Genomic DNA, 24198 nt, shown 5'->3' with positions numbered 1-24198 from the left:
GTCATGGTCACACAGAGACATCTCAAGAGTGGCAAGGCTATGTAGGGGAGGGCATGGCATGAGAGTTCATGGTTTCTGTGCAAGATTTTTATTATTTTAAAAAGTATGTATGCTCCTAAGAAAACATTTGAAAGCACTGGCCTATGGAGACTCCGCCAGATGGCAGTCAAGGCCACCCATGAAGTCAGTGCCCATCCCTCCAGCTGCTCAACAACCTAGCTATCCAGATGAAGAAAGTTACCTGTGCAGAGTACATGTGCCACGATCTTCATAGTTTTACACGGGCAGTCGTGACTGCCTAGAATACTTTTCTGCATCTCCTACAGACAGGAAGTCACTGAAGGAACTTTTTTCTGGGAAACATGTTTAGATTTGCATTTCTGAAAGAAGTCTCATGGACTCTGGTGCTGGGGGACCTGCTTCACATACTGCAGGATTCCTTAGAAGGCTGGTAAGGAAAATACCCTGGGCTTCCCTGGCGGCTCAGGCAGTAAAGAATCTGCCTGCAATGCAAAAGACCTGGGTTCGATCCCTGGGTTGGGAAGATCCCCTGGAGGAGGGCATGGCAACCCACTCCAGTATTCTTGCCTGGAGAATCCCCATGGACAGAGAAGCCTGGCAGGCTACAGTCTATGGGGTCTCAAAGAGTTGGACATGACTGAGTGACTAAGTACAGCACTCAGCAAGAAAAATACCTAGGTTCCCTATGATCAAATTCCACTACAGTCCTGGAGTGCTCCAAGAAACAGAGCTTGAATCCACTAACCTCAGGAAATTCACCTCTCTTTTTCTGTTCTTTTACACTGTCCTGCTTATCCTTCCCCAAGGTCCCTACTGCTCTTCCCTTAGAGGATCTAGTCCCTTCTAAGAGTTTTTAGAACACCAGAGCCCATCTCTCTTCTAGTTTGGGCAGCTTCTGCTTTCATCTCCACTGTACAACTGTGCCCTGAGGCAAAGACAGCACAGAGGCCTGGAAAGGGAAGGGAAATGTATGTCTAGAGTAAAACACAACTGTATCAAGTGAACCACCATTGCATCTACATGTGTGTCTCAGTGAATCGCAAGTTCTTTCCTCATACTTTTCTTGAATCAGTCCAGTTTCGTGGTCAGGAAAATACACTATTAAAAAACAAGTCCAATTGGGACACACATCTATGCTGAAGGCCCTTCTACAAGTTAAATCATGATCTAGAAAGCAATACCTTACCCAGCAGCTGTCTTTTCCCTTTTCCAAACCTTCAAGATGGTTCCTTCAGTAGTGAAAAAATCACTCTCCTCAGGAAGCTCACCATTCATTGCCTTCATTTGTGCATCAATGTTCTACATTTTCAGTTTAATGCCAGAACCCATCAGATCACTGCCTCCTCTGTCCCATTTGGCAGCCAGTCTCAGGACTGCTGCTGGTTTTCCATCTGTCAAACTCAATCCACCTTCAACCTAGAGGCAGGGCATGGAGAGCGGACTGAGCAAAGAACGAAGGCAGACTGGTTTCCTCCTGGATTTGATCTACTTTGAATGGAGAAGCATGCATGCTAAGTCGCTGCAGTCATGTCCGGCTGTTTGCCACCCCGTGGACAATAACCTGCCAGGTTCCTCTGACCATGGGATTCTCCAGGCAGGAATTCTAGAGTAGGTTGCCATTTCCTCCTCCAGGTGATCTTTCCAACCCAAGGATCAAATTAGAGTCCCAGTATGTCTCCTGTATTGGCAGGAAGGTTCTTTAGCACTAGTACCACCTAGGAAGCCCAGAATGAGAAGGGGGTCCTAATAACATAGAAAATTCCTTAGTAGGGACTTGAGACTTCCTAACTTTGAGAGAATCTGGCTAGAAACAGGCTTACAGCCTAGAAGACAACATAAATAGTGATCCTATTTCTGTATCTTCCCAGCTTCCCAGAAGAGCGTGAGGGAGCAGCCACTCTGAACAATTCTGTACAGTTTGCCCATACTCCTTGTTACAGTGGATTGGTCCAGAGAGGACGTGGTCCAAGCTATCCTATTAGAGTGGAATATGCTTACATAACCTCCTTGAAGATAGACACCAATTGAAATTGCCCCTTTCACTTGCTAGTTGTATGACCTAGTGTGGGGCATGTAACCTCTCTTGACTTATTTCTTCATCTGTGAAAAGAATAATTTGAACTAGATGATGTTTAGATTGCCTTTCTGCTCTTGCATTATGGTTGTCATAAAGAAGGTAGATTCTAGAGTCACTGAAGCCTGGATTCAAGACCATGTTCTATCAGTCACAAGCCTTATGACCTAGAAAAGTCCCTGGAATTCTGAAGCATGAGTTTCACCATATGTAAAATGGGGATGATGTTAGCGCCTGCCTTGGTATTAAGTGGAACAGTGCATGTAAAGTGCTTAAAAACTATCACACCAAGTAAAGCAGCCTATGGCCCCTGGGTGCTATGGCTATTGTTATTCCTACATGGAACATAAAGTGAATTTCTTAAAAAAAAAAAAAAAAAAGGAGGGAAAGAAGAAAAAGGAAGGAAACCAAGGTGAAAACATCATAATTACTCAGTTAAAGGAATGGTTTGAATAAGATCAAACTATATGGCTTAATATCAGTGCAAAGAGAAGGAAACAGCAACCCACTCCAGTATTCGTGCCTGGAGAATCCCATAGACAGAGGATCCTGGTAGGCTACAGTCCATGGGGTCACAAAGAGTCAGACACGACTGAAGTGACTTAGCAGCTGCAGTGCAAAGAAGTGAGGGGAGAAAGGACAAAGAATCAACATGACTTCACAGGCATGTAAACACGCACATCCCTGGAGGAGGGCATGGCAACCCACTCCAGTAATTTTGCCTGGAGAATCCCATGGACAGAAGAGCCTGGCAGGCTACAGTCCATAGGGTCGCAAAGAGTCAGACACGACTGAAGCGACTTAGCATGCAAACATGTACAGGATGTTCAATTATGGTCTTAAAAATGTAACACTATTTATGTCAAGCCCTATCACTCTCAGAATTTAAATAAAAATGTGATAACAAAGAATACTTCAAATATAAACAGCATTGGGTAAAATTATAACTCACGAAAGACACAGTCTGTAAACTCTTCAACTTGAAGTACCATACTGAAGACATATATTCCATAGTCTTTCTTTATAACCTTGCTTTAGTGACATGTACAATATGTATGTACAACATGTATGCACTGGAGGTATTCCTTTCTTCTTATGTCAAAAGTATACTGACTACTCCAACACCACACAAGATTGATTATCTCTACTCTAATTATCTCAATCCAGAAACCACCCTAACACCCCTAAAGGTGTTAATATTTTGAAACTCTCAAGGAATAAACTAGAATATTTTTGTCTACATAATTGGTATGCTCTGGCAGCCACTGACTGACATGTCTATTTCTTTGGGGAGTCACATGATCTGACTGGGTACCATGCAATCTAAAGAATGGTGAGAGAGAATATAACAGGTAAGAGAGAAAAACAGAAATAATAAAGGAACCAGGGCTGCACACTGTGGCATAATATAATGCCAGCCTCCAGATATGGAAAATCTCAGCAGGGGAGGGGCTGCAGTCAGTGAAGGCTGTCAACCCAGAATACTCCAGCCAAAACAACAATGTCATTCTACCTGTAAAGCCGAGAGCAAGTGCCACAAAAATTGATGGGGACAGGAATCAAAGATAAAACCATCACACAAAGGGCATGTCACATCTGCCTCTCACATAAAAGAACTGTATAGATCACACACACCATATCTTTCAAATCAGATTTGTAAAGATTTACAGCCCTTGTTCTATTTCCTAGGCTTCCATGAATGATGTAACATGTGCACAAGTGACCCTTTCAGATGGTCACACTAGGGAACTGGCAAGAGTTTCCCTATGGGGGGGGGGGATCATAGAGACCTCCTGAGGAACGCAAGAACTAAAGCATCCATTGTCCCATATTTACGACTTGGTATCAGGTGCCCTAGAATTCAAAGAAAAATGTTTAAGGTGGTTGGTCCTGGATATCTCAGAACAAGTGACTCACTCTCATCTGTCCCATTCAATTATCTTGGCACTATCAAGAGCTGTCATGTAGTGTGCCTGGCAGGACTTTTTCAAAGTCAGCGGTTCTTTTGCAAGATGATGAAAGACAAAGAGAACAGCTCAAAGATTTTCCTCTTAGACAGTATCTTCATTGACCACACTTGCACATGGTTGGAACTAAATACATTATTTTATTTGACTATGGAAAGTCATCTTCTTGGATGAGTTAATGACTTGCTGACTACCAAAAGAGTAATATGTTTATTTCTCAAATTTGGTGTTAATCAGTTATTCTGATGTTTGCACTTTAAAGTCATATTCTTAGCTAGTAGATAATAGAATATTCAAGCTTTTTGTTGTGATGATTAAATTACCTTATTTATAAAAAAAAATAAAAATAAAGTCATATTCTTGTAAAACATCTAGAATGGCTATTTCCAGAATTTGGAAATTAGGTGGTCTAACAGCTTTAGAATCCTATAGTCATTTTAGAGACAGAGATCCAAGATTTACCTTAAATCACTCTAATCACTCAGATGTCTAATCAGATATGCTGCTTACTTGTCCTGTTATATTTACATACTTTCACATGGGACTCTGCCGATATAAGGTATTTAGAAGAGAGTTTGCTCAGGAGCCAACTTAGAAAGTATTAAATTGAAATATAAGTACTTCATATCCTGCTTATCTATTTATATTTATCTAAATAAGCCCTCAAAATGATGGTGAGGGTTAGATACCTCTATTTTATTTCACATATAAAATCCGGGAAGCCATCCCATGGTACCTTGGGCATGCTTCTCCCTTTATCTATCGGCTTCTCCATGAACCCAGAGGGCCTGCACCGGGTTCAGAAGCGTGGAGCTAAAAAGGAACTCTCAGTAGACAGGGAGATTACACTTCATGACTGTCCTTCTCCGACTTTAATGTGCAAATGCAGCAAACCAGAGATTTAAGATGGAGATTCAGGCTCAGCAGCTCTGAGTGATGCTGCTGGTCCACGGCCCAGCCTGAAGCAGCTGGGAGCCCTGTCCTTGCCGAGTGCCCCGCGCTGCTCCTCTGCAGGCCTGGACCCCTTTGTGCATTTCTCAGGGCTTCAGCTTCCTCCCCTATAAAGCTAGACAAGAACTAGGTAAACGGCAGAATTTCCTATATAACACAATATCTTATAATAACCTATAATGGAAAATAACCTGGAAATATATATATATATATGTTTGTACCTGAAAAAAAAGAAATAGAGGCTCTTAGCAAATTCAGAGCTGAAGAGAAGGTGAATGAATACATTCAGGTGAAAGCATTCTGAAAAAGAATTTAAGGAGCTCCTTGATGAACTGTCTTTAAAAATCACTGAAGGACATGAAGATAACTCTTCCCCTAAAACTAACAAACTGGATGCCATTGACGTCGCCAGTTTCCTGTCCCGCAGAGCATTCGCTTTTCGTATTCTGCATCACACTGCTGCTCTAGATCCCTGCTCCTTGTCTGGGCTGTTACAACTGCTAACCAGCCTTCTACACAACTTCACTTCTGAGTGATGCTCAACCTACAGCCTGTGGGGTGGCACAATGCCCTTGATAACTCTTCTTCCAAAGTCCCAGGTCCATTAACATAATCTTGTGACAGTAAGTTGTTAAATTGTAGGGAGGAAGAGAAGACAATTTTCCATTCTGTATAATTTATAATTCATAGAATTTTCTCTCCTAAAAGGTGCCATTGCTGCTGCTTGTTTTATACATGACAGAAGTGAGGGCCAATGAAAATAAATCCCTTGGACAATATCACAAAAATAATTAAGAGTGGCATTGGGACTGGAAATGATGTGTTTAATTCCCAGTTCAGTCTGATAACCTCGACTCCACCTTGGAGGAAATTTTCCTACACTTCTTTTTTTTTTTCCCCATGTCCTTAAAAGTTACCTGCAGCCACTCTTGGTTTTGCGGCAGCATTTGATGATGGTGCCACTGAACCAATACAATGCTGAAGTGAAGGAAAGAGAGACACCCTAGGAGTGATGGAGAGGCATTCCTCATAGATAAGGTGGAAGGGACCGGAATAAAGAAACTAGTTGTGTTAGTGGCAGCTCCTCCTCTGTCCCCTCAGAGAAGACTCAGGAAAGCGTAACTGAAATACTCACTGGACCCACTGGACCCATCTCTGAGGTGTCCTCAGAGACGCTGTTATCTAATCTATTTTAAACAGAATATCTTTTTAAAAGTATATTGCAGCAGGGCTTCCCTGGTGGCTCAGTGGTAAAGAATCTGCCTGACACAGGTTTGATCCCTGATCTGGGAAGATCCCACACACTGTGGAGCATCTAAGACCATGTGCCACAACTATTGAGCCCGTAGGAACCCAGCAGTCACAACTACTGAACCCACGTGCCTCAACTACTGAAGCCCTCGCACCCTAGAGGTCATGCTTTGCAACAAGAGAAGTTGCTCCACTAAGAAGCCCGCATAAAGCAACTAGACAGCAGCCCCTGCTTGCTACAATGAGAGAAAAGTCCAACAGCGCTGAAGCCCCAGCACAGCCAAGAATACCAGAAGAATAAAATTAAAAAGTATAATGTAAACAAACAGGCCACCTTATAACCAGAGCATGATTAGGAACATCTTGGGCCCCTGATGGCACACGGCTCTCGAAAACCACCCAGAAGTGGTAGAGCATGCCAAGACAGAGATGCGATCTGAACCAAGGAGGATGTGCTGCACTTGAGGTGCTAGTGGTAAAGGACCCACCTCCCAATGCAGGAGATGTAAGAGATGCAGGTTTGATCCCTGAGTTGGGAAGATCCCCTAGAGGAGGGCATGGAAACCCACTCCAGTATTCTTGCCTGGAGAATACCACGGACAGAGGAGCCCGGGGAGCTACAGGCCATGGGGTCGCAAAGAATCCGACACGACTGAAGCAACTTAGCACGCACACACCTTGCACTTGAGAGAAGCCAGTCTGAATACAGACTGATTAGCCATGAAAAAGTGGTCATGGGTACCAAGCAAAGAATGAATTATGGGGCTGTGTGGAGAGAAATGGGCTCAGGGCAGATTTATTACACTATATTTCCACTCTGCTAGCAGGCTGCACAGAGTCTCTGAGGTACAGATTTACTCAGGATTGAAATTTTACATCCTGGGACACTATCTCAAATAATCTAATTTGGTGAGATGAGAAAATCATATCTCATAAAACTATCATCCCTTTTCAAAAGCCCATATAAAAGTTTACAGCCTGTTGAGGTATCTAGCCATGGCACAAGCTTCTATTATAGGCGACATTGAAGACAACGAACTTAAAATTATTTTAATAAGAAATGCTACGACTGGCTGTGTGTGGTTTGTTTTTTACAACCTGAACTTCATAAATTTTTATAAGGTGTCTCTTTATTGTCAGGCTTGGGAGCTGCTGTGTCACTGCTGCTCAGTCAAAGCTTTTCAAAATAAAAGAATCTCAATCTGAGAGTGATATTATACATGATATTAAGATAGCTGACCCCACACCTACTTCCAGCAGCACTCTTGTCTTCTATGCAAATGTTAAAATAAATATATTCCCCATCACTGTGAAATGGGTTATTCGTTGGGCCATTATACACATAGGAGCAGGCTGCCCCAGCAGGAAGGGACCTTGACTGTCCTCTACTAATTCTAGATGGAAGAGGAATGATGCTGAGGAGTAAACACACACACACACACACACACACACACACACACACACACACACAGAGAAAACCTATGCCCAGTAACTTCTTTAGGACTTGTGTGTGGGTATCTTTCAGGGTTGGCCAGAAGAGCAAGACAGAGAGGGGGCTACTTCCAAATAAGAACTACTATCATCTTCCAAGAGCTCACTATGTTTGTGGTATAGAGCCAGCACTTCACATCCATTATTTCACTGAGTCCTGCAATCCTATGAAATGTAGAACAGCACACCTATTTTACAGGACACGAATCTCCAGCTTGGAGGTGATTATAATTTGCCCAAAGTCATATGGCAGGGACTCAGTCTGGATGTGTCAGATCACAAACGCAGTTTTATTCCAATGTCACCTCTCAATATTGTTTCCCATCAATATCATTCTGTATTCTTGGTTATTCAGGAGAATACTACGAAGAGGAGAAGAACTTCAGAAAACCTTGGAAGGGAAAAGATATTATGATTTACAGTGTATTGGACCAGAATAGGGGCTTCCCAGGTGGCACTAGTGGTAAAGAACCCACCTGTCAATGCAGGAGACAGGGTTTGATCCCTGGGTCGGGAAGATCCCCTGGAAGACAGCAGGGCTACCCACTCCAGTGTTCTTGCCTGAGAATCCCATGGACAGAGGAGCCTGGCGGGCTACAGTCCATTGGGTCTCAAAGAGTCAGACCACAACTGAAGCAACGTTGCATGCATGCATGGACCAGAATGAGCCCCTGAAAGCTGCCTGGGCAAACTCTTCATTTTACTGAGAAGAAATAGCAAGGTGGTCACAGGACTAGTTCTGGTTCACACAGCTAGTTAATATCAGGAGCAGGATTTTCTCCCCATCCTACCAGTAGTGATGCTGAAGGCAATACATATAGTTGAGCTATACAAAAAATGATTTTTCCCTTCTCTAATATTAGGCATTTTTTTCTACCTCATTCTCTTTAGTACCTTCTGCTCTTCCCCTGGAATAGAATGAATGGGATAGGCAGTTAGGATGTGATTAGAACTGGAAAGGCAGGGCCAGGAGAATAAAGAGTATTCCAGTATTTTTCCTCTCAGGTCCTTAAGTTGAGGATAAATTCCTCTTAGATATTTCTTTTGGGAACAGGATGAAATGAGAGTAGTAATCAAATACTCAGTCAATAGATACTAGAATTCACTATTACTAGATACTCAGTCATTAATTTGATGACTAAGGATCTGCTTTCAAAGAGCTTACTGTCTAGTGAGGAAAAAAATCAACGCAATCAGTACAAACTGACCATTAAAATCTAATGTTGCAAGCACCATGAGAGAAACAGAAAATACAATGTGAGAACATGAAAAGATTATCAAGGAGTTTAGTTCAGATATGATGAGTACTCAGGGCAGCCTATGGGAAGTCACTGAGGATGACCACAGGGCTTGACCTTCATGTGAGGGGCAGAAAAACAATTGCAGAATTCTGGCTGAGAGGGGACACACAGGGACCGTGTGCCTTTTGGCTCTTGAATGATATAACGTTCTGGCACATAGTGAAAGGGAACGTCTCTCAGTTGAGTCCGACTCTTTGTGACCCCATGGACTACACATCCCATGGAATTCTCCAAGCCAGAAAACTGAAGTAGGTAGCTGTTCCCTTCTCCAGGGGATCTTCCCAATCCAGGGGTCAAATGAAGGTCTCCAGCATTGCAGGTGGATTCTTTACCAGCTGAGCCACCAGGGAAGCCCTGGCACATAGCAGATGCTCAATAAAAGTAATGTGCTTAATAATCTGGGGCAAAAAGACATAGTAACTATTCTTTCACATCTCTTCTACCTTTTTTCTTATATGTTCCCCTCCACTGCCTATAGTTAAATGGTTTATCAATAGTGCCAAGAAGGGCACTGATTGCAGTGATCAACCCATTCAAACTTCCATGCAGTGCCCGATCTCCTTCACTGTCGGCTCTTTTTTTTTTTTTAATGATAGTTGCATACCTTAGGTATGTTTTTATTTACTTATTTGGCTGTGCTGGGTCTTAGCTGCAGCCCATGAAATCTTCAATGTTCATAATGGCAAGTGGGATCCCTAGTTGCAGCATGTGGGATCTTTTTACTTGGAACATGTGAACTCTTAGTTGAGGCATGTGAGACCTAGTTCCTTGACCAGGAATCAAACCCATGCCCCCTGCACCAGGAGCACAGTCTTAGCCACTGGGCCACCAGAGAAGTTCCCATTTTTTGTTGTTGTTTTTGGTGGCTGGTCTTCTCATCACTGACACCAGGAATGAACATGAAACTTCAAGGCTGTTACGGGACAGTCTGGATCATTAGAAAGGTCTTCCCGTACTGATTTCAAATCTGCCTCCTTGCCAGCCTGCCCACTGAATCTGGTCATGGCTGCTGGGACTTCCCAAAAATGAATCTAGTTTGTCCACACGTCATCCATTCAAGTGTTTGCAGGCAGCTGCCACGTCTGCTCAAAGCCACCTATTCTGCACCAGCTGGTGCGCCCCGTCCTGTCGCTAAAGGAGGTTAGGAAACAGCAGTCATGGGGATGGGGCGAGGGGCTCAGAGAGATTCTGCTCTGGGCCCTTCTTCATGCTGGGCTGCTGAGAGTGGCTTCAACCAGTGCTGAAATCATGCTCCTAGTGTCATAATATGGAGAAGGCAACGGCACCCCACTCCAGTCCTCCTGCCTGGAAAATCCCATGGACGGAGGAGCCTGGTAGGCTGCAGTCCGTGGGGTCGCAAAGAGTCGGACACGACTGAGCAACTTCACTTTCACTTTTCACTTTCATGCATTGGAGAAGGAAATGGCAACCCACTCCAGTGTTCTTGCCTGGAGAATCCCAGGGACGGGGGAGCATGGTGGGCTGCCGTCTATGGGGTCGCACAGAGCCGGACACGACTGAAGTGACTTAGCAGCAGCAGCAATGTCATAATAAGAACCTGACAGAAACAAAGAATTGGGCTAGCCTGAAAGACCTCAGGTGTAGCACCATCTTCCCAACTAAGCACAGGCCCCAGAGACAAAACTCCATCCTGTGGAGGGAGGGCCTCTCCAACAACAACCATTATTAGCCAGACGGAACAGTTCAGATGTTGCCTTTTAATTTTTTCCCCTTAGTGTTAGAAAATAAACTGCCACAAGACCAGTAATTACCTCTGAAGAAGACCTAGAAACTGCTCTCTCCCATACGCATAACTCCCTTTCTCATCTAATTGCTTGGTGCTATCATTTTCCAGGCAGGTGTATCTTTTCGCCAACCACTCACCTTCAACAAACCTTGCTCCCTTAAGTCACCAGTGAGCTTTTCTCATCGTTGAGGAAAGAAGGGGTCATCTAGGAGAGCTGAGTCAGGCACGATGCAGGACTCCAACATAACATGATCTTGCAATGAGAGGATGTTAAACCTAACCCTCAATCACTCCCTGCGGTCTTATAGATTTTGTTTTTATTTTAAAAAAAAAAAGGGTTATTTGGGACTTTCCTGGTGGTCCAGTGGTTAAGAACAATCTGCCTGCGAATGCAGAGGAGGTGGGTTTGATCCAGGAAGATCCCACTGGCTGACGCATAACAAGCTTGTGTGGTGCATCTACAGAGCCCATGTGCCACAGCCACTGAAGCCCCGAGCCCAGAGCTCACGTTCCACGATGAGAGACCAAGCACAGCCAAAAATTAAATAAAGAAAATTAAAATTAATGAGCTCTTTAGCAAGACAGAACACTATTGCTGGCTTTTAAAATAATCAGCAATAGAGTTGTTCATCATCTTTAATGTCACTTTCTAAAAATTTATTTTTAATTAGAGGATAGTTGCTTTACAATAAGGTGCTGGTTTCTGTCATACAGCAATACAGAATTAGCCATAGGTATCCATATGCCCCCTCCCTCCTTTCACTATTTTATACAGTTTCTTCATTATTTTATACAGCAACACTAAAACATTCTATAATTTGCATTTTTAAATGGGTCTATTGAAGTACACACACTGAAGACTCAAAACTATTACCCAAACACAGTAAACATTTTTCTTGCTTTAATTCTTGATAATTCAGAAACATTTCAAGACATCAGATATTTCTAAAGACCAGATTGCCTTATCCCCCTGCCAGCCAAGACTACGTTATACTGTTCCTTTGCCAATGCAGTAAAAGAAGACAATAGATCTGAGAGCCTGTGAAATTCTCAACAAATTTAAAGCTTGCTTAGGTACGCTCTATTCGAGGAGGCAAGAAGGACTTCAAGGGTATGAAGGGCTTACAGGGGTCCTTCTGCCAGGACAGTGGTAGTTTGAACATGTGCCATCACGTCCGCATACTTGGCATAGCCATCTGGCCTCTACTTGGCAGTTGTGGAAGAGGGTGGTGGACAAGAAGAGACCAGAGAGAAGGAGCCTGTGTTTCCCACCAGAAAACCACAAGGACAGGGGAAGTGGCATTCCCAGGAGGCACAGAAGGGAGAGGCGTGGAGCTGTGCAAGGGGAGAGACACTGCTGACATTCAGCAGTCGTGGTGGTCTCTGTATCAATGACACAGTCACTACACTCCAAGAGGTTGCCGGAGCCCCTGGGGTGGTCCGGAGCGCCACAGAGCCCGGGCTAGAGAACTCCACCAAAGCACAACTGTCATCTGGGGAACGGGGAGACATTCTGGCTCCAAGACCTTACCTCCCATCATTTCCTTTTAGACTTTGTAGGGTTACGCTTGGACCCTGCAATCTGAGTATCACAAGCGAGCTCACAGCGATACTGAGGTCATGGCCAGTGGTCCATATCACCATGGAGAATCACAGTGGATGAAAACCTGCGGGTAAAGGCCAGCGGGTAGCCAATGAGAGTAGCCTGGTTCTCTAGAACTCACACATGACAGACTCCGCACGGATGGCTCACAGCAGTGGTTAATGCCGCGTGGAGGGACAGAGCTGAGCACATTTCACTGGACTTCACTTAGAGCCACCGTAATTCTGATACGCATCCCAGGTTGAAACTAGTGCTCCTCTAGAAAACTAGTACTGATTTCCAAGTGTGGTCTGTGAATCAACTGTGATTCTTAGAAAATATCTGGATAAAAAGTTTTGATTCCAGAGTTTGGGATTAATATATACAACACTACTATATATAAAACAGGTAAACAATAAGGATCTACTGTATAACATACAGAACTATATTCAGTATCTTATATAAGAATATTATATATATACATATATATAGACTGAATCACTTTGATGTATACTTGAAATTAATATAACATTGTAAATTAACTGCACTTCAATTTAAAAAATATATATTTATATTCCTGGATGCTATCCTCAGACTTCTAAGTCAGAAACTTCAAGGATGAATTCCAGGAATCTGCATTTTTTGCAAGCTCTCCAGGTTTTATTTCATGCTAAAAGTCCAAGAGTCACTGCAATACAGAGGTCTTAGGACCAGCCTGGCGGCCACATGCTGGGGACACAAAAGAAAGGCCATGCAAGAAGACTAAGATGTTACCTTCCACACTCTGAGTCTTGACACTTTTATTTCTGCGGAAGTGAGACTGAGCACGGAGAACCATACATGTAGTAATTAGGTACATACAGACTTAAACTCTTTGGTAAGGCTGTATGTCATCCACCAATTATGTTTTTTTCTTGCTAATTATTTTGTTGTCTAAATTCCAATATAGAAAATCCAATTCAGGTGTTAAGATAAATGTATGTGAAGCCAGGAGGATCCAGGTGGCTATTCAACTACAACTCGGGTGCCTGAGAGAGACTGTCCTTGAATGAGTCCACCCTGGTTAAACAGACACTGGTTACATAACCTGGCTCCTGTACCTGGATCTTGCTCTGATTTGGGTCACTTCCAAACATTCCAGGTTTACACACGCATACAGGGTTCACAAAGCACATTCATGCAGAAGCAATGTTTTAAGTCACTTGGTCTTTCCAAAGATCTAAAACCAAGTTATATATTTTGCTGTTAAAAATCTGCCTGCATTTCACACGGTTACACGTTTTCAAGGGTTCCTGTAGTGCTTACAATTCCACCTCTGTTCACCCTTCCATTTCACTGTTCTCCTAAAGTCAACAAGGAAAAATAGACACGTGAACAGACATATATAATTTAAAAAATAAGAAGTCAGTTTCAAACAGAAGGCTCAAAAATCAGAGTTGCAAAAATTCTCTTGGCAAAGAAATGAGTGTATCTATGAAGTAGTTGATATTAATTATTAAGCTGTAAAATTTATAATAATGGCTAGCTTTGTGGGTACTGTAGAACTTTGTGTGGTTCTGTAGCAAAGATCTTTGCTAAGTGTGTTATGTGTATTATCTCACTTTTACCTGCCAATAATCCCATTAAAGTTTCTCTCATTGTCTCCTAGACTTGGGAAACTAAAGCACAAACGGGCTGATAACTTGGTCAAAATCACACAGCTAATGACTGGAGAAGCTGGAATTTGCATTCACAAAGTCTGACGCCAGAAGCTGAGCTTAACCATTAGGCTATACTACTTCCCACCTTCAATAGTGTAACAAGTGTGGGAAGTTTTCTTTAATCATCAGCATCTCCAAATATTATTAAATACCATGCATAACGACCAACTGATTAAGGTAAAATCATCTCATATACATATAATCAAAATATACTGGTGCTTAAAACAGGTATGTTTATGTGTACACAACCTATAGCATGTTATGCTATTTATATTCTCAATATCACAATTTTCATGACATACAAGGTAATACCTCTCCCTAAGACTGTGAGGGAGCTCTCCCACCTCTAAAGTATCAAATCACATTCTATTTTGGCCTCCAAGAGGAGGAACAGGTAAGGATTATCCTGCTAAGTCACTTCAGTTGTGTCCGATTCTGTGCAACCCCATAGACGGCAGCCCACCAGGCTCCCCCGTCCCTAGGATTCTCCAGGCAAGAATACTGGAGTAGGTTGCCATTTCCTTCTCCAATGCATGAAAGTGAAAAATGAAAGTGAAGTCGCTCAGTCGTGTCCGACTCTTAGCAACCCCATGGACTGCAGCCTACCAGGCTTATCCGTCCATGAGATTTTCCAGGCAAGAGTACTGTAGTGGGGTGCCATTGCCTTCTCCAAAGGATTATCCTACCTGACGCTTATTGAACTTATATTCTACCTGATGCTTATTTAACTCATATGCAGAGTACATCATGAGAAATGCTGGGCTGGAGGAAGCACAAACTGGAATCAAGATTGGTGGGCGCAGTATCAATAACCTCAGATATGCAGATGACATCACCCTTATAGCAGAAAGTGAAGAACTAAAGAGCCTCTTGATGAAAGTGGAAGAGGAGAGTGAAAAAGTTGGCTTAAAGCTCAACATTCAGAAAACTAAGATCATGGCATCTGGTCCCATCACTTCATGGCAAATAGATGGGGAAACAATGGAAACAGTGAGAGACTTTCTTTTCTTGGGCTTCAAAATTACTGCAGCTGGTGACTGCAGCCCTGAAATTAAAAGACGCTTGCTCCCTGGAAGAAAAGCTATGACCAACCTAGACAGCATATTAAAAGGCAGAAAAATTGTCAACAAAAGTCCGTCTAGTCAAAGCTATAGTTTTTCCATTAGTCATGTATGGATGTGAGAGTTGGACTATAAAGAAAGCTGAGTGCCAATGAATTGATGCTTTTGAACTGTGGTGTTGGAGAAGACTCTTGAGAGTCCCTTGGACTGCAAGGAGATCCAACCAGTCCATCCCAAAGGAAATCAGTCCTGAATATTCATTGGAAGGACTGATGCTAAAGCTGAAACTCCAATACTTTGGCCACCTGATGTGAAGAACTGACTCATTGGAAAAGACCCTGAGGCTGGGAAAGATTGAAGGCAGGAGGAGAAGGGGACGACAAAGGATGAGATGGTTGGATGACATCACCAACTCGATGGACATGAGTTTAAGTAAGCTCCAGGAGTTGGTGATGGACAGGGAAGCCTGGCGTGCTGCAGTCCATGGGGTTGCAAAGGGTTTGGACATGACTAAGCAACTGAACCAAACTGAGAGTATCAAATTGAAGGACATCATAGAGTCCACGCAATTCTGTGTGAAAGTTAAATTCTAGTGTTAATATCAGCAGAAGTTTTCTACCCTTATTTGTAACCTTGATCTTTTCCTAGGCTCAGATTTTAAATATCCAAGATTCTATATGGGTCTTACTTCTCCAATTTATCAAGGATAAATATTGCAAAATAATTCCTTTTAACCCAAGACACACAATAATTTTCTCTGACTGAATAGTAGTCATTTCCACATCCCTAACTAATATTTCACAGATATAGCAATGTATTAAGCCTAAGATGAATTAGAATCTGAACTCTAATGATTAGTAAACAGTTTAAGTTAACCAACAGTCCAGGTCTGCAGATTCTGAATACCATACGTAATAGACCAAATATTTTAACTAACACACATCAAAAATCACAACTCTATGTAGAATTTTACACAATTTTAACATGAATATATTAAAACAAAGATTGAAAAGAATTAGCTAATCATCTCTCACAATGGTCCTTCCCCTAGCGTGACTCAAAAGTTCTTTTAAAAATTTCATAGTATCTTCTAACTTGTGTTATTTTCTAAAATGCAATGACAATATGAAGAATAAACATTTGTGAAGATTCATTGAAAACTACTCTTATTAATCAAAAAGTAAACAATGCAGAGATAAAACATTCTATTTCAAGAGAAAAAGATGAAAAATACTACCCATCTGCATCTCTTTCAAACCCAAAGTCCATCAGCCTAACAACTCCAGATATTCATGATTGAGTCCCTATGCCAGGCCCACAGGAACTAGTGAATACCCCTTTTATTTATGGTCACATGTGTCCAGAAAAAAGGGGGGGATATAGGTTCTCAATTAATATCAGTTATGTCCATTTATCCAATTTTGATTGGCTGATGACATAACAGTATAATGGCTATTTCAGAATCTCAGCCAAAAAGAGAAGGAAAACTTGACTAACTTTAGCTTGCATAAGACAGACTCTGTGTGTGCTTATCTTATTTTTAAATTTCATTTCACATTATAAACTTAGAAATGTAAATGTTTAGCACATTCATATTTATTTCTAAAATAAAATGCTCTCTAAGATTCATGAATTTCAATCCTTTCTATTTGTTGATGATAGAACTGTCTTTATTAAAGGGCTAAGTCATTTTTCTGGAAGTATGTATGGAAAGCCTGGTCATCTTTTGGTATCAGTTTGTATGTATTTTAATTCATCTCTACTATTTATGAGATCATACAGTTGATGTGGCATACCAAATGCATCAAATATAAAAAAGTGATTGGTTTTATTAATATGTACGCCTTCTGCTGTATTTTTTCCACTGAGTTCCGAAAAATATGCTCATAAATTTCCTTTCAAAGTGATTATGCTGTGCTGAATATCTTCAAGTTGAGCAGAAGTTGAGAGTATTAACTGTTAAGGCAGGATGACTGACCCTTTAGTGATTCAACAGATATAAAATGTAATAGAATAATTGTCATGACAAACTACCACAATGCACACGGTACTGCATCTCTGGCTCTCATATATTCCTCACAACAACCAAGTCAGCCCACTTCACAGACAAAGAAATCAAGAACCTAAGTTTAAGTAATATCCCGAAGCTCTCGAAGCTGGTGAGGAACACAGCCAGGGTTTGACTCAGCATGATGCTATGTTCTTGAGCACCACTCCTCACTGCCCTCAGATTCTGTAGTTCTCCACCCAGGCTGCAGACTAGAATCACTTGGGGACACTTAAAAAAAAATACTGATAAATTAAATCATTCCCTTGAGATAGGCTAAGAATGCCAGGATTTTTTTTTTTCAAGGACTCCTTAGTTTAGTGTGAAGCCACAGTTGAAAACAACTGGATTAGCAAATGCCAAAGAATAGTTATTTTCTTAAGAAATATGAATCCTTCTCTGAGTAGTGAGAGAACAACACAAATTCAAATTATTAATCTGGAACAGAAACACTAGATGGGAGCAGGCACCAACAACAGCATCATCAGAATATCTTTATTTCCTCCCTCAACCTGCGCTTCTGCCCCACGTGAGGACCCCACATGGCATCTGGTGCTGAAGCAGACCCAGGAAGCTGTGTAACGCACACTCCATCCACAGTGAGGAGTCCAGAAAAGTAACAGCTTTGCCAACGTCTCATGTGAGCAGTAAAGATCGAGAGCTGGAATCTCCCACCCTGTGTCAGTGTTCCTTTTATAGGGGAAAAAAAAAAAAAATTGGAAGCACTTGGAAAACAGTTGGGGCAGCGAGTCAGCCAAGACATCCAAAGAGAATTTCAAGAACCAGAGAGAGCAAAGGAACAACATCAAAAATCATAGCAGAATGAGAAAGGAAAACAGACAGAATCCGAAAACAATGGGAAAGGAGGAGAAATACATAACGAAGCAAAGGAACTGGCCAGAAAAAATAAAATAGGGAGAACTAGCCATTATGATACTTTATCAACACAACAAGGGGGAAATACAAGGGAATAATGGCATCTTCCATTCAGCTACATACAGGAAGCATGGTGAGACCTAAAGTATTTTCAAAATCATCTAATATCAAAGCAAACAGTAACTGTAGCAAAATCACTTGGCAGGGAGGGAGGGCCAGAAACCCCCAAACCAGGGAAGCATCAACTACTACCTTGCAACTCAAAGTGTGGTTTGAGGATCAGCTCTTTCAATATCATCGAGGAACATGACAATATGCAGCCTCTCAGCCCTGCCAGATCTGCTGAACCAAAAGCTGCATTTTAATTAGATCCCCTCATGACTTAGATGCATATTCAAGTTTGCAAAGCACTGGCCCTACTGTAAGAAGCAAACTGATGCATAAAAAACAAACAACTGTTGCAGGCGGAAGGTGGACTAAAGAACTAAGGAGCTAAGTAGACCTCAATCTGACTAAATTATTTGCTGTGGCCCCATGAGAAGCCAGGCCCTGAGCTGGGTTTTTCTGGAAATGAAGGATTGAGGCCAGGCGCGGTCAGCCTGGTGCCCTTAGGGCAGAAAACAAAAAGCGATGCACCAAAGCAAGACCAGGGCTTGTGCTCCAAGGGGAGGTCAGGCAAAGAGTGACCAGGTTTGGCAGAGCAGAAGCTGAAGTCTAGAGGGAGGTCAGGAACTGGGAAGCAATTGCATGGACTCTCTGACAGACGGAAATGGCAATGGGGAAGCGGAAAGGTCTGTTCCAGGCAGAAAAAAGCACAAGCAAAGATGCAGAATTCAGAAGACTGCTGTGTACTAAGGGAACACTGCCTTTGTCTAGAGCAGGGATTCTCAAATGACTTCACGGAAACTCATGAGTCTGTGATGATGCCTCAGAGACTAAGGAAAGGGAGGCCAGCGGGATTACCGGGGCCCCATATCAACCACATAAGATATTCTTACAGTGGACCCCACCAGTGAAAAATCAAATTTGAAGCATATCACTGAGCAATATACAAGGTGTGTTGTATTGTTTCTAAAATTATTACTTATAGCTCTGCCTGGCATGTAGTCAGTACTCAAATATCTGCTGAATAAATTAAATAATGAATGAATCTATGAGATCAAAGTTAAAAATGTGGAGCTACTCTGGGGCTACACTGCAAATGGCCTGAAATGTCAGACAAGCGAGAGGTTTATATGTCCCTTGGTAGAGCACTGAGAAGGAGTTTATTAGCCAGTGACTGAACTTGGCTCTGCTTTAAGGAGCTTATTCTGCAAACCGAGTGTAAAATGGATTGAAAATGAGAGAGGCTGGAGATGGGAAACTAGTCAGGAAGACATCCTGGTAGTCTCTAGAAGGAGATAAGTGGAGTCTGAACAAAGACAGTCACAGTGGCAATAAAAAGGTAGAGAAGTTGGCATCGTGAGGCATCGTGGAGACAGTATTTGTCTGTGAATTATGTGTGGGAAGAAAATATATTAGAAAGGTTCTAGGTGACCGAGAAGTATAGAAATTGACAGAGAGTCACCCATGTTCATGTAAGGAGAAAGATGTTGATTACAGCTACACCTATTAGATTTGAAGCACCTGAGAATAATATAAAGTCACCTCGTGGGTGGTGTAAATGTCAATCAATATGAAATTTAGGAGAGAAAGTGGAAATAACTTAGCACTAATAAGAGGACACCACTGAATAAAAAGTCACATGCAAAAGAGTAAAAAGGAGGTCATCTATACAGAAAAGAAGATCAAGAAAAATCTGCAGAAGAAAAAAACAGAAAAAGGAGGATACAAAGTCTGTATGCTCAGGAACAGAGACAAGAATCGGGAAGGTGGTAAAATATACTGAAATGGTGGGGTGGTGGTGGGGTCACAATAAAAACCCAGAAGCAAATAAAAAGCAGCGGGACAAACTCTCCTCTCTCTTTAGCTCTTCGAAGACATGGGATTTTATAGGCACAGCAGAAAGCCAATTTTGCTCTTTATTTCCGTGAACAAAGATTTTCACAAATAAAGCAGTTGCTCCAGTGAGAAGTAAACTCACTGCTCATTCTTTTAAAACATAAATTGTTCCTGTTTAAAACTGAGCAATGATATCTTCAAACTCAGCTGGAAGGAAAAAAAAAATCTAAAGCTGGGGAGGTAGTCCATGGATTTTAGATTCTTCCATGGTGGGAGCTCCACAAAGCATTATCTATGTAGACATTTCACCTTTTGGAATCATGTTTGTTTTGGAGGATTTTTTTGGTTTTCTTGTCTCTGAGCCAGGTCACCAGCCTGAGAAAAAAAATGCTGAGAACACCTGATATACTTTGATGAATCCTCACATAATAGTTGCACTTTATAAAGTTACCAACTGCTGACAGGTCTCACTAATTGGCCATGTTTGGGTGACAAGTACTAATGACAGCTCCTTCTCTGGTTTGACTGGAGAGGAGACACCTCCCTTGATTGCCTCAATTCAAGAACACATTAAATTCACTGTTGTTTGTTTTTTTTTTTTGCTATGTGAATCTATATATTGGTAAAATACTGCATAATATCAACATTATTTTCTTTAATATAGATGCTGTTTAATGGTTATTAATTTTCTTTAAAGAGATCGTCACTTACATAATGTAAAACAATACAATGCAAGTGGAATACATAAGGAATTATACTGCAAAACATTTATATCACGAGGATGACTCCAGAGAGAACAGTAATTTTGCCTTTATTAGGAGATTTCACCTTCTCAAACGCATTTTTACTACAAATGTATCCAAGAGAGGTAAAGGAGATCTATAAGAACAGCTATTTGATTTGTGGTTTTCATTCCAAGCTTCCTCAGATCACTTCTGGAAACGAGTAGGAGTGTAAATTATAAATCTACAAATACTTGATTTATGAGAATATAAAATCTGAACTACAACCAACACTTTAGTCAAATATTTTTTCCACCTTAAAAAGCTAAGGTAACAACATAACTTTCAATGCATATTTGCATTCTAAGGGCATTTATCTGTTACAGGGAAGAGGTAGCACATACGCTCATTGCACATATGGCATCAAAATAAGATGAAAGAACTCTGAAAACCCGAGAAACTGGGCCCTGAAATATTTAAAGGAAGTTCTTTCCAGCCAAATCCTTTATCTAACACATAGTTTACTTTGTGGAGAAAAAAAACACCTTCTTTTTAATTTGACAAATGCATTGTTTTTTGTTTTTTTGGTTGTTGTTTTTTTACAGCTTCATGCACTATTCTGTAGCTGCCAGTTTCTAACCTTTAGGCTGGGTCCTGCAACACACAGGTTTTATTTCCTCTGTTTGAGCATCCTTTGCTACATCTTAACTAAGTTTGCATTCACCTTGGTGAGATGCTCTTGAGCAAAGCAAAACCAAAGAGAACCAAACACATTTCTGCATGAAAATGAAGAAAATGAAGACGTGTTCTCTAATCCAAGAACTTTTGAGGGTATTCCAAAACTGTTTATTTTGTACTTAGGGGCAGAGGGGGCTTGAAGGCAATTTATTTTCCTTGAAGGACCACAGCATCCCCGCTGCACCCCCCCACCAACCAGGTTCACTATAAAAACTGTATGTCCTCCAGAGCCTGTGGAAGTATTCAGGGAATCATCGTCCTGCCAGCTCTCCTTCTCCCCACGGGCCCCCGCAAACAACAGTGGCAAAGCAGATGGTCCTCCCCCTCCCCTTCTCCTTGTCCCTTCCGCAGTCCCAGCGTCCTCCCATCCCGCGCCGACACCTTCCCTCCAGCTTGGTAACCGAAGCTCCCCACCCCCACTCTTCCTAGGGCTCCCAGCAAGTACAAACTTTGGAGACCTTCTTTCTGCTTCGCCGCCCCCATTTCACCTTCATTCATCCGGAGAACTCTTTCTGGATCCCAAGCTTCAATTGCTATCTTCCTCCCACACCTCTGTCCCCAAACTACCCATTCCCCTGTACTAAAGGGAGAGGCGTCCAGCCCCGGTGGCGGAGGCCCTGCGGCTAGCCACAGACGGATGCTGTCCTCTGCCCTGCTCCACCCTCCCTCCGTCTGGGTGCACCGGACCCCAAGAGGCCCCACTGAGGACGCCTCCACTCCTCCGGCGTCCACGACCCAGTCCTAACTCCAGAAGCCCACTGGAGCCTCAGCCCACAGCCCGGGCAAGCGGCCGCCGGGCATCCTCCTCTACAAGTGGGACCGCGAGACAAAGTGCAAACTCCATCGGGAGGGGGGCTCCCGGCGGCCCTTCCCTCGGGCGGCGCGCCCAGGTGCCGGCTCGCCCAGCGGAGGCGGGCGGGGGCCCGTGGGAAGGCGGCGCCCGTTCGGGGGGCGCCCGGCCCGGCTGGGCTGGGCGCCCGGAGCTTACCTCCGCGCGCGGGCCGCTGGTGCGTGGGGGCAGTGGCTCCTCCAGCCCAGAAGCTGTTGCTCGCTCTCGGGCGGCGGCGGCGGCGGCGGCGGTCCCGCCGGGGCTGCGCTGGGGCTTCGCGCAGACGCTCTCCAGCGGTCTGCGGCAGCCCAGGCGGCGGCGGCGGCGGCCACAGCTCGGCCGGGTGCGGCCCCGGAACTGTCCAACTCCGGCGGGCGCGGGGCTGAGGCTCCCGCCGCGGCCCCCGCGCTGAGCGCCTGCGCGCCCTGCCTCGCCCAGGTGAGGGGCGTGTGCCCGGAGCCCGCGGGACGCGCCGGGCCGGGGCTGGGCTCGGGCCTGGCTCGGCAGACGCCCGGCGTCCGGCCTGGCCGCGGACCCCCGGGGTCGGACCCGCCAACGCCTCTCCCGCGCACCGGAGCTGGCGACGGTTCACCAGGCGGGGACTTGCCAGGCACACACCCTGGGGCGAATGAGGCGGGACCATTCGGGGGTTCGTTGACACTGCAGAGTCTCCCGCAGCATCGCCGCCTTTAAATCCCGCCTTTCCAGGCGTGCGCGCACCGCCAGGGAGAGGAGTCCGGGTCCCGATGAGGGGGGTCCTCGCGGTCTTCGGCCTCGGGGCCCCGGTCCCTGAAAACAGTTTCTTGACAACTGCAGAGGTCCCAAAACCGGGCTATCCAGCGGCGCGGGGGGAGTGGGGGGCGGGATCTTTCAAATACTACCAGAGTGAAACTCTCTTCTTGGAGATCATCAGAACAACTATTTGTTTTTCCTCTTTGACCTGCTCTCGACTCTAAGACACACCAAACAGCCTCCGCGTTTTTGGCGGAGCCGGGAAGGCCCGCAGCGCTAAAGGCATCGCAAGCTCGCCGCGGACCTAAAGGGCTCTTAAAAGGGGGGCTCTTGCTCTTCTGTATTTCTTTTCGGTGCTTGAGTCGTCAAAACTGTACCTTATCATCGGTTCCCCTGATGTAGGGCATCTTGCGAAAATAATGCAAACATAGCAAGTGCTGGGTTCTGAAAGGGAGAGCGCTCGGACAGAAAATGTTTAAGGGGATAGGAAAAATAATTTTAGAAGAGCAGTTTTCTGAGATTACTCCTTTGGCTGGAGAAGTTCAAGAGGAATAAATGACAAGAGAGCTGTATTTTACAGCAGATTTTTTTTTCTTTTTTAGACCAGATGATTTTAAAATATTATTCTTTTATTCTCTTCTCAGATGATTGACACTAACTCCATCAATAATTAAGCCAGCAGCTGTTAATGCCTTGGCGTAACAGTCCAGGGTAAATATGTGAGCGTCCAGTCAAAGCCAGTGCTATTCTCCAGGGTGGGTTTGGGATTTGTCAAGCACACATGCGCATCATCCTCGAGCTTTAAGGGAGCGGTTTTTGCCTGCCTAGGAATTAAGGGTTATTGCAGGCACCTGAGGTACCAGTGTGAGAAGGAGCGTTATCTGACCGAAGTTTTTTATATTTTTAGAATTCCAAATATCTTCACGTCCGGGTAGGCATTCTCACTTCCTCATTACTAAGAGCAGGCACTTATTTGGTATGTTTATTCTGAAAAATTTACCCTATTTGATATTGCAACAGGAAGCCAGCACCAAAATTAAGCCATTGTAACCCAGAATACGGTGAGCTATGCTGATTCTTACAAAATCATGGTTGTAAGGTCTCTCCCTGTACTGAAGGATATATAGAAAACGAGTCTTTCATGAGTCCCTGAAGGTCAGTAAGGTG

At 43.5% G+C, this 24198-nt stretch overlaps 1 protein-coding gene across 1 annotated transcript in view; it reads right to left on the bottom strand.

Annotated features, from left to right (window-relative positions):
- LOC139038030 (actin nucleation-promoting factor WAS-like) overlaps positions 1 to 23513 on the bottom strand; it is a 106432-nt gene extending 82919 nt beyond the window's left edge. Inside the window, exon 1 of the mRNA XM_070475939.1 lies at positions 22459 to 23513. Within this exon, the coding sequence (XP_070332040.1) occupies positions 22459 to 22942 (484 nt within the window). The 5' untranslated portion in view covers positions 22943 to 23513. The remainder of the gene's footprint in view (positions 1 to 22458) is intronic.
- Positions 23514 to 24198: the final 685 nt, after the last annotated feature.

The sequence above is a fragment of the Odocoileus virginianus genome, chromosome 13 (genome assembly GCF_023699985.2).
Source record: "Odocoileus virginianus isolate 20LAN1187 ecotype Illinois chromosome 13, Ovbor_1.2, whole genome shotgun sequence".
Taxonomy (NCBI): Eukaryota; Metazoa; Chordata; class Mammalia; order Artiodactyla; family Cervidae; genus Odocoileus; species Odocoileus virginianus.
This window is presented reverse-complemented; position numbering and strand designations above follow the sequence as displayed.